This window comes from Microcaecilia unicolor, chromosome 11, assembly GCF_901765095.1.
Source record: "Microcaecilia unicolor chromosome 11, aMicUni1.1, whole genome shotgun sequence".
Lineage (NCBI taxonomy): Eukaryota > Metazoa > Chordata > Amphibia > Gymnophiona > Siphonopidae > Microcaecilia > Microcaecilia unicolor.
Window position 1 is genome coordinate 17,470,789 of NC_044041.1, and position 11,453 is coordinate 17,482,241.

The 11,453-nt window shown below is 44.6% G+C and overlaps 1 protein-coding gene across 3 annotated transcripts in view; it reads left to right on the top strand.

Annotated features, from left to right (window-relative positions):
* Positions 1-11,189, top strand: part of CHEK2 (checkpoint kinase 2) — a 76,343-nt gene extending 65,154 nt beyond the window's left edge. For 2 of the 3 annotated variants that reach the window (XM_030218233.1, XM_030218234.1), the window contains exons 14-15: positions 2,344-2,418; positions 8,351-9,742. In XM_030218233.1, the coding sequence (XP_030074093.1) occupies positions 2,344-2,418; positions 8,351-8,425 (150 nt within the window). In that variant the 3' untranslated portion in view covers positions 8,426-9,742. Of the gene's footprint in view, positions 1-2,343; positions 2,419-8,350; positions 9,743-11,178 lie in introns of those variants that run through there. The other variant, XR_003943767.1, reaches the window with a different exon arrangement.
* Positions 11,190-11,453: the final 264 nt, after the last annotated feature.

Here is an 11,453-nt window from a genome sequence, read left to right on the forward strand (position 1 = left end):
GTGCAACCTTAAAAAGAATAAAAATAATTTGCCTTGTATTTGTTTGGGCTTTGGTGTGTACAAAGAACTGTCTGTTCCACAACCATGCTCCCAACATTTTTGTTGAGCCTATTAAATTTACTTTCTTTGTGCAGTTCTCTGATACTGCAGATGGAAGTGTGCAGTATCCAGGTGGTGTCCTTAAAATAACTGTTTTGAATGTATTTTCTGCATTGACGGTTGTGTTCCACTACTTTTACCCTCGGCTCAGTTGACACCAAGGCTGGGGTCGGACACCGAAAGCCTTCATTCACAACTACTTCTGGGGACTACCCCCCCCCCCTTTGGTTTCCCCACATCTTAACTCCTCTAACTCATCTGATCTGGTCCTGGGCCAAGGCTCATGCGCTGATGCGTCTTCCAGAATCCTGTATTCATGGCTCTAAATCTGGTCATTAGTTGTCCCTGGGAAAGATGGGGACAGAAGATGCAACTCGGGGATCAAACTGGAGACCTTCTCTTTGGCAGTACACAGCACTTGTCACTAGACTGGCCTGTAGCACTATTTGAAAGCACTATGTAGCAGTTGGGAAAACAAGATTTTTTTGTGTGTGCTTTGTAGACTCTCTGAGGGAAATCTGCATCATAGAGAGAAAGAGATCTTATAAAATTAGATCTCTATAGATAAACCTAACTCTGTATAGGTGGAGATACATAACACTGTATCTCTAAATTTTGTATAGGTAGAAGGTACATAAGAAAAGATTTTAATTCTGCTCTGAGTTTTGCCCAGTCTACAGATTTGGTGGATAAGGATAGTGTTTGAGAGTGGCATCCTGAATCTTTTGTTTTGGTATTCTTGATTTATGTGGAACCTGAAACTGCACAATATTTTGTAGTTATTTTTATGCATATTACAGTGGTTTATAAATTGCCTGCATGCGCCATGAGAGCTAGTATTGGGTTATATAACATAAATTTATTAAAATAAAATTACTCTAGGAAAAGGAATTTTCTGAAAATTTGGAATCTGTATGTATACAGATTGAGCCCTCGCGGGCGTAGTCTACTATTTACTGTAACATCATACGAGGTTTTTGGAGGAGTTCCTGTGCCTCATCCTGAATAGTAGTAGATGGAGGCTTCCTGGGGGGGGGGGGGGGGCGCCTGGACTATAAGAGTCCAAGTCCAGGGGGGCTGGGGGAGGAAAGGGTTATAGGGGGGAAGTACATAAGTAATGCCATACTGGGAAAAGACCAAGGGTCCATCAAGCCCAGCATCCTGTCCACGACAGCGGCCAATCCAGGCCAAGGGCACCTGGCAAGCTTCCCAAACGTACAAACACATTCTATACATGTTATTCCTGGAATTTTGGATTTTTCCAAGTCCGTTTAGTAGCGGTTTATGGACTTGTCCTTTAGGAAACCGTCCTACCCCTTTTTAAACTCTGCTAAGCTAACCGCCTTCACCACTTTCTCCGGCAACGAATTCCAGAGTTTAATTACACGTTGGGTGAAGAAAATTTTCTCCGATTTGTTTTAAATTTACTACACTGTAGTTTCATCGCATGCCCCCTAGTCCTAGTATTTTTGGAAAGCGTGAACAGACGCTTCACATCCACCTGTTCCACTCCACTCATTATTTTATATACCTCTATCATGTCTCCCCTCAGCCGTCTCTTCTCCAAGCTGTATAGCCCTAGCCTCCGTAGTCTTTTTGTGTGGGGAATGGTTCATAGGGTGTGGGGGGAGGGGAAGGGAGAGGGGGATAAAATATCAAATTATGATGACATCCTGTATGATACTCTGCTTTATGGTAATGCCCTTCGGAAAAACTTTGCATCTGTTTAAGTTCTGTCATCAATAAAAAAAAGTTGAAAACTAAAATAAAATTAACTCTATTGGGAACATTTTTTTGTAGATCCCCACACTAGATGGCATATCCAGGAGCCTTGCACCCTCATCGACCAGGAGGACTTGGGGGGAGGGGGAGAAGAGAATGTTTTAAGACTGTAATGCAACACCGCTCCTTCAGGTGGACATGATGTCTGTAGTAGCAGATGGTCTGCCTTCCATCACTGGGGCTGTGCATACTGCTTTCATGGCAGGTCTTTCCCTTCTGATAGGAGACTCCAACCCCAGGGGTTGCTGCTTTTTACTAAATCTGTTCAGTCTGATGGTTTTCTATACAACACCTAGAGCATTCCTAAAAGAAGTGCTCAAATGTCCTGACCTTTGGGTGTGCTGAAATAAGCAGACTCAGAACTTCATGATTATAGGAAGGCATTACACTCTTGTAGTCTTTAGAAGCTAATATCATTGTGCATGGTGTGTGCAGTATCTCTGGTTTTCTAAATTCTTTCAGGATGAAGATATGAAAGCCATAGCTCACAGGTTAATGAGCACGGATGCTACCTCCATGCCTCCACCTCTGATGCAGGTATTCTTTTTAATTTTGCTTAAATGGTAAAAAAAAGTAAAGCTCCTTTTGTATCCCATACTCTGCCCAAGCTTCTTTAACCCTTGTCCCCCTTTTCTCTGTTTTTTACTTCCTTCTATGTATCTTGCAGCTTTCTATATATGTTTAACTGTTTGATGAATTATTAGCCAGATAAACTTGGAGAGCCATTGTTTTTATTTATTTATAGCATTTGTATCCCACATTTTCCCACCAATTTGCAGGCTCAATGTGGCTTACATTTGCCATAATGGCGTTTGCCATTTCCGGGTAGCAGAATACAATGGTATTGCTTTTAGGTGCATACATACATGGTAATATACATGGAACATAGTATATATCGAACAGATCGTGGTATATATATATGTCCTGTGCACACATACATGGTAAAGAGGACTACATTATGGTATTGCATGAAGGTTCCTGAGCAATGAATTGGGTTGTAACATACATTAGGTCATCGACTATAGAGAGATCCGATTTGACATAAGGTTTAAAGTGGTAGTGCTTGATCATTAATAGCAGAGAGGTTAGGCAGTCATGTGTTAAATTGTACAGCGCTGCGTAACCCTAGTAGCGCTCTAGAAATGTTAAGTAGTAGTAGTAGTAGTGATAAAAGTTCGATTTTGTATAGATCGTGTATAATGTTATTATTTGGTAATTAGGCTGGATGTTTATGGTACACCTTCTTGAAAAGATCTGTTTTCAGTAGCCTTCGGAAAATGGTTAGGTCTTTCGTTGTTTTTATGGTTTTCGGTAGTGCGTTCCATAGTTGCGTGCAGATGTATGAGAAACTGGTCGCGTATGCGGATTTATATTTTAGCCCTTTACAGTTAGGATAGTGGAGATTGAGGAATGTGCGTGATGATCTTTTTCATCCCTGGGAATGAGCTATGGGAAATAAATAGACTTTTTGGGATCTGCTGAGTTCTTATGACCTGGACTGGTACCTGTTGGAGGCAGGATGCTGGACTCAATGGTCCTTGGTCTGACTCAACATGGTTTTTCTCATGCATTAATTTGTTTAGGTGGCTTAATCAATCAATCTCTCACTTTCTTTTCATCTCTGTTCTGAGGTTTTCTACTTTGCCGTGTATGATAAAATGTTCATAATTTTGATTGTGTCGTCATAAATTTGGTTATTTACTGGCCCAGCTCAGTGGCAAGTATTGGACATTGGCATGCAGAAAACCTGGCTTTGATTCTTGGTCCCAGCCTCTGCTCCCTGAGCCAGCCAGGGTGAGAAATGCTGCAGAGTCCATTTTCAAAGCCCTGAGGGGAAAGGGAATTCTTGGTCATCACTCAACAGTGAAAGCTGGTGCCCAGATTTAAGGTCCATGATAGGTGGGCTCTGAATGGAACTGTGGCTTATGGTCTTTTGCTGACAACTGTGACTGGACTGAGGTGACGATAACATATGTAACATAATAAACATTATGTCATTGCAAATAAAAAAAAAAAAGCCTGACACTAGTGCAATAGAGGCCAAATGAATAGAAGGAAATGATTGGGCCGTACAAATTCAGGTATTTACTTAATAGAGGGGGGTTACTTTTTACTATAAATTTATAAAATCTTATTAATATAATTGGGTTTATTGCTGTAGTAAAGATGGAAGCGGCCAAGAAAGCACGAAGGCAGACGGTCTGCAAACTCCAAGATGGAAAACAAAAAAAGCAGATCGTGTAGAAATGAAATGCAATTTATTTAAACAATACAACAATATTTATATGAGTACAAACAGCCCGACACAGGCCGTGTTTCACCCAACTGGGCTGCTTCAGGGGCTATACAGAAAATCCTTTGTTGCCAAATATAAGGCAAAATGTAGAAATCATGCATCAAGGGTTGGTTTGGAAAAAACCTATGCATCAAGGGTTGGTTTGGAAAAAAACAGCTGAGTCAGAGATTTCAAAACGTGATCCACTGATATGGAGCCAGTGCTTCGGTCACATATCTCTGGGTTTGCTGAAAAAAGTTTTTTCAGCAAACCCAGAGATATGTGACCGAAGCACTGGCTCCATATCAGTGGATCACGTTTTGAAATCTCTGACTCAGCTGTTTTTTTCCAAACCAACCCTTGATGCATGATTTCTACATTTTGCCTTATATTTGGCAACAAAGGATTTTCTGTATAGCCCCTGAAGCAGCCCAGTTGGGCGAAACACGGCCTGTGTCGGGCTGTTTGTACTCATATAAATATTGTTGTATTGTTTAAATAAATTGCATTTCATTTCTACACGATCTGCTTTTTTTGTTTTCCAGTAAAGATGGAAGCAACATCAGGAGAAAATGATTTCTAGGTTATCTCTAATTCACCTCTCTGCCCCTCCCCCCTTTCCACTAAATAGTGCAGCACATCTTTGCCCTTGCTGTACAACCTTGATCTACCTGATGATATGTGACTCATCTGCTTTAGCCCTGACCCTGAGTCACCAGCCAGATGGTTCAGTTTCCGTAACCCTGCATTATTCGAAAATTTTAGCTTATCCTTCCAGTTCCAGGCTCTGTATAAGTAACTAAGAGGGGAATAATCGAACGTCGCTGGCGAAATAGGTCGCCGGCGATCTATTTTGGCGGTGGCGCAACAGCCGGCCAGAACCGTATTTTCAAAAAAGATGGCCGGCCATCTTTTTTTTCGATAATACAGTGTGGGCCGGCCAAATGCCTTGGATTTCGCCAGGTTTGAGAAAGCCACTTTTGTTTCTCCGCGATAATGGAAAAAACTGCCGGCGATCTCAAATCCGGCGAAATCCAAGGCATTTGGCCGTGGGTGGAGCCAGCATTTGTAGTGCAATGGTCCCCCTCACATGCCAGGACACCAACCGGGCACCCTAGGGGGCACTTCAAACATCTTTTATAAACAACCAAATTAGCTTCCAGGTGCATAGCACCCTTCCCTTGTGTGATGAGTCCCCCAAATCCCCTCCAAAACCCACTGCCCACAAGTGTGCACCATTACCCTAGCCCTAAGGGCTGAAGGGGGGCACCTACATGTGGGTACAGTGGGTTTTGGGGGGTTTGGGAGGGCTCAACATTACCCACCACAAGTGGAACAGGTGGGGGGGGGGGGGGGGGGGGGGATGGGCCTGGCTCTGCCTTTCTGCAGTCCACTGCAACCAACAACAACTGTTCCAGGGACCTGCATACTGCTGTCAGGGTGCTGGGTATGACATTTGAGGCTGGCATACAGGCTGGCAAAAAAGGTTTGTATTTTAATAATTTTAGTGTGGGAGGGGGTTGGCGACCACTGGGGGAGTAAGGGGAGGTCACCCCCCATTCCCTCCGGTGGTCATCTGGTCAGTTGGGGCACCTTTTTGAGGCTTGGTTGTGAAAGTAAAAGGACCAAGTAAACCCGGCGAAATACTGCTTATTTTTCCATTATCCGCGAAAGCCGGCCATCTGGTAGCCACGCCCAAGCCTGCCCATGTCCCGCCTTCGCTTCGCCGCCAACACGCCCCTTTGAACTTTCGCCAGCGAAGGGAAAGCGGCGAAGCTATCACAAATGTAGCTTTCGATTATACGCTTTTCGCCGCTTTTGCGAAATCGCCGGCCATATCCTGATTTGTGTCGGGGAAATAGCCGGCGATTACTTTCGATTATAAGCTGGTTAAGTCTCAATTTCAAAGTTGAAAAAAAAAATAGAACTATAGGTATTCTAGAGCCAGGGAACCTGAGTTCAACTCCTGGCTCTGTCCTCTGCTTCCTAGTCACACCCGTTGTGCAGCGGCAATACAGACTAGTTGGATTTGGGGCCCATGATTACAGGGTTCCAAAAGGTGCTGTGCCATGGGTTCTCTCTGACCGAGGACTGTTGCCGCTATGAGAGGACCAAAGTAATTTGGGAGGGAATTTGAGAGAGGAAAACGGCCCCATGTGTTTGTGAATGAAGACACATGGGAGGTAATTCTGTACATAAGTAATGCCACACTGGGAAAGACCAAGGGTCTATCGAGCCCAGCATCCTGTCCACGACAGCGACCAATCCAGGCCAAGGGCTCCTGGCGAGCTTCCCAAACGTACAAACATTCTATATACAATCAAGCCATTGTGACATCACTAATGAGGTTGGCTCTTATTGGTGGAATGAGCCACTATGACATCACAATAGGTTAAATCACTGCTCTATGTAATAAAAGTGAGCCAAGTAGAGGACATAAGTACATAAGTAATGCCACACTGGGAAAAGACCAAGGGTCCATCGAGCCCAGCATCCTGTCCACGACAGCGGCCAATCCAGGCCAAGGGCACCTGGCAAGCTTCCCAAACGTACAAACATTCTATACATGTTATTCCTGGAATTGTGGATTTTTCCCAAGTCCATTTAGTAACGATCTATGGACTTGTCCTTTAGGAAACCGTCCAACCCCTTTTTAAACTCTGCCAAGCTAACCGCCTTCACCACGTTCTCCGGCAACGAATTCCAGAGTTTAATCAAGCGTTGGGTGAAGAAAACATTTCTCTGATTTGTTTTAAATTTACTACACTGTAGTTTCATCGCATGCCCCCTAGTCCTAGTATTTTTGGAAAGCATGAAGAAACGCTTCACATCCACCTGTTCCACTCCACTCAATATTTTATATACCTCTATCATGTCATAAGTACATAAGTAATGCCACACTGGGAAAGACCAAGGGTCCATCGAGCCCAGCATCATGTCCACGACAGCGGCCAATCCAGGCCAAGGGCACCTGGCGAGCTTCCCCAACGTACAAACATTCTATATATGTTCCTGGAATTGTGGATTTTTCCCCAAGTCCATTTAGTAGTGGTTTATGGACTTGTCCTTTAGGAAACAGTCTAACCCCTTTTTAAACTCTGTCAAGCTAACCGCCTTCACCACGTTCTCCGGCAACGAATTCCACAGTTTAATCAAGCGTTGGGTGAAGAAAACATTTCTCTGATTTGTTTTAAATTTACTACACTGTAGTTTCATCGCACGCCCCCTAGTCCTAGTATTTTTGGAAAGCGTGAACAGACGTTCCACTCCACTCATTATTTTATATACCTCTATCATGTCTCCCCTCAGCCGTCTCTTCTCCAAGCTGAAAAGCCCTAGCCTCCTTAGTCTTCCTTCATAGGGAAGTCGTCCCATCCCCGCTATCATTTTAGTCGCCCTTCGCTGCACCTTTTCCAATTCTACTATATCTTTCTTGAGATGCGGCGACCAGAATTGAACACAATTAGGGATCCACAGCAGCAAGTCTGTGTGTAAATGCCAGTATTCTAGTCATTTACATTCTATTTTGTAAATTCATCTTGCACACACAAGTAGAGCATGGGTGGGGTACACGCTTAAGCGTGTATCTTATGAAATACTATGTTACACACACATACACCTTTCCTAAATCTATGCATGAGCACTTACACTGGTGCTTGTACCAAAACATAGCTGCACGTATGTCCCCGGTTACACTAGTATTCTGTAAAGGAAAGTAAGCACAGGGCTCTAAACAGGCTCCCCTTTATTGAAGTGCTGTCCATGTGCCAGATCTCTTTCCCCCCCCCCCCCCCCCCCCCCCCCCACACACACACACACCAAAATGTGGAAACTGCTGGGTGAAAAATGTCACACTGCAAATATTTTTGTGTATTGGAGCAGCATTATTGTACGTCAGAATCTCTCTTGGACTGCAGTTAAGAATGCACTTGCGTCTTTTACAGATAGGGTCTACAGTTATATCCATTAGATAAAAGCATGTCTACAGAATGCTAGAAACTTTTCAGGGGGTTGACCCAGTAGTTTTCTCATGTGTATTCTTTTGGAAATTCATCCCTCGGTATTTGTTACTGGTGCCATATAGGCATGATTCATAGGTATTACCTTGGTTCTGTAGTCCTTATAACTGTATAGTTACAATAAATTCTAATTCCCTCCTGAGGTTTGCTTTCCCCTATTCACTGTTTTCTTCAGCCTTCCAGCAGCAGGAAGCGTCCACATGAAGGAGGCGATGAAGCTGGATCCTCGAAACGGTTTGAGCCGTTCTGACCATCGAATCGATTACAGATGGATTGTGGGTACAAGAAGCTGTGATTTGTTTTTAGACTGTTCTTTTAATTATGATATAGTTGTACGGATTTCCAGATTCATAAGATTTATACCTCACCAATGGTTTATTGGGCCAGTCGCTCTTGCTCAGAAAAACTCCTAAGTAAATCATGCCTTTCTCTCCAACTTGGACTGAGAACCGCCAGTTGCACAGGGTGCTAAAGTTAAAACCGCCAACAGAGTTTGCCGATGTTGGGTTTTTCTGCACATAAAGCTCCCAATGTGATTGAAGAGTTCCAGGTGAATTAAACGATGGTTTATTTATTTTATAAAGTGTTTGTTCTGTTATTCATGACTGCTCAAATCAGGGTATTTTTTTTTCTGCCTGTCAAACTGTAAAGGTACAGCAATGATGATCACACACAGATTTAAAAATATCATAGATGATGGCAGATTGTGAGTTCTCCCACAGCATACCATTTTTCCACTAAAAGGTTTTCTTTCTTAATTGTATCCCAGGTTTTTGGGCTCCCTCACACTCCCCATACCTAATTCTACTTCAGTCCAGCTATTGCATTTATTGACCAGGGACCACAGATCATGGATCCCTGAGCAACCTGGTGTGTGTGCACTCTTGAGTGTGGTCAGCAGGCATTGCTGTTCTGCGCTGACTTGGGAACGCTGTCCTTGGAGTTGTGGACACAGTTTGCTGCAGCATCTCCACCTCCTAAAATGTAGCACTGGGAAATCTACGAAAGACAGAAAATGTAGCATTCATAGGGACTGCTAAGTTCCCTCAAGATTATTTCAGATTTCTGGGCCTTTTCAATAAAGTTTTCCTATAGGTGTAGTATGGGAGAAAAAGTTCCATTGTTCCTCTCCACCCAAAGAATGCCAGATCTAAACAGCTGATTGCCTGGGTCAACCTTTTCCTTGCAGGGAAATTTATTGTTTCAGACTTCCAAGATGGACAGGACAACAGTCAATTGAAATGGTGATTGAGGGATGTCTTTTTCCAATGTTACAGCTGATCCAAGAGGAGACTGTGCACTTCGCTTCTAAGAGTGGGTCCTTTTTGATGATGTGGCCACGTGAGAGCTTGCTTTCATCACCACTGGCCCACCACCCCTTGTGACAGCTCTGCCTGTGAATTTGAATCCAACCCTTCCTTGTATTGTAATTTTCCAACCACATAGGATCAAAGATTTCTTATGATAGTGTATCAACAGAACTTCAGTAATGCAGCAGACTTATTTGGGAATCAAAAAAACTACACAAGAAAATTACATAACCATTAAGAATTATAGGGGCAGATGCAGCAACCAAACGTAAAAAAATCTAAATCGTTAAAGTCCCTAACGATTTTAAAATAACGAAAAATGCACCAAAAAAAAAAGTCACACATGCTGAGATCGGTATTGAAACGTACAATGTATCAAAGAATCACAATACACATCGTTAATCGGCCCCCAAATCATGCGCAGAGCAGCCAAGCGTTATGTTAGCTGCTCTGCGCATGCCACAAACAGTCAAAACACAGTCAAATCACAAGCACATGGCTCCCAAATCAAAACAAAAATTTAAAAAAAGGGTCAGGAGGGGGCAAGGGCGCTCATCAGGAGCGTCCTGTACGGACGGCCTTGCCCCCCCCCCCCCCCCCCCCCCGCTGCTCCCCACTTTCCGCCGCTCCCCCCACCCCGAAAAAGCAAAATTCAAGCAGCCCCTGCCCCTCTCCCTTCCTCACTACTCTCTCACCTCAGCTCCGCCTCCCGACATCCTCCGTCCTGTGCCCCGCCCCCTTTTGGGGTCGTCGCCGCCATTCCCCTCCTCCATCGGGCCCCCCTCCCTCTTACCGGGCCCGTGCAGCGCCTCTCTCCTCTGTCCGAAGGCGCTGCACGGGCAAGAAGAAAGCCTGATGCCTGCCTTCGCCCAGCTAGGTTACTGACGTCAGACAGGGGCGGGCGCAGCAGGAGAAAGACGCGCCATCGAAGCTGGGCGAAGGCAGGCATCAGGCTTTCTTCTTGCCCGTGCAGCGCCTTCGGACAGAGGAGAGAGGCGCTGCACGGGCCCGGTAAGAGGGAGGGGGGCCCGATGGAGGAGGGGAATGGCGGCGACGACCCCAAAAGGGGGCGGGGCACAGGACGGAGGATGTCGGGAGGCGGAGCTGAGGTGAGAGAGTAGTGAGGAAGGGAGGGGGGCAGGGGCTGCTTGAATTTTGCTTTTTCGGGGTGGGGGGAGCGGCGGAAAGTGGGGAGCAGCGGGGGGGGGCAAGGCCGTCTGTACAGGACGCTCCTGATTGGCGCCCTTGCCCCCTCCCGATCCTTTTTTTATTTTTATTTATTTATGTGTTTTCTGACGTCCTTTGGACCAATCACAGCGCTTTTAGCTCTGCTAATGCGCTGGGATTGGCTCAAAGTTTGTTTATTTTTTCACTTAATGATTTTTCCTGGCACAGAGCTGTCCTAACGAGAGGTCCAGACCTCTCGTTAGATTTCCTGCCTTTTTCCTGCGTAAAGGCAATCGGAAAAGGTTAGTGCATGTCGTTTCAATGGGGTTTTCACACTAATTGCTCATCTCCATTCCGTTTTCGTTAGCTGCTGGCTTCCTCGGTAAAAGCCCTTTGATGCATGCAACGGATCAAATTTTCCTCGTTGGAGAGTCATTAAAGGCTCATTTAGCTTTAGTGCATCTGCCTCATAGTCTGCTGGAGAAGGTGTGGTACACTGTGAAATTAATCTATCTCCAACCCAAAGCAAAGTTTAGAATTCCTATCATATCTAGCATTAGAAAACGGTTTTATTCCATTCCCACTGCAGCTCCTTGTGACCCTGGGCAAGTCACTTAACCGTCCATTGCCCCTGTTGCAAAATAAATACCTGACTATATGTAAACCGCTTGGAATGTAGTTGCAAAAACCTCAGAAAGGTGGTATATCAAGTCCCATTTCCCTTTCCCTATTTGAGATTCTACATGAAATGTTGCTACTATTGGAGATTCTTGATGGAATGTTAATGTTGCTATTCCACTA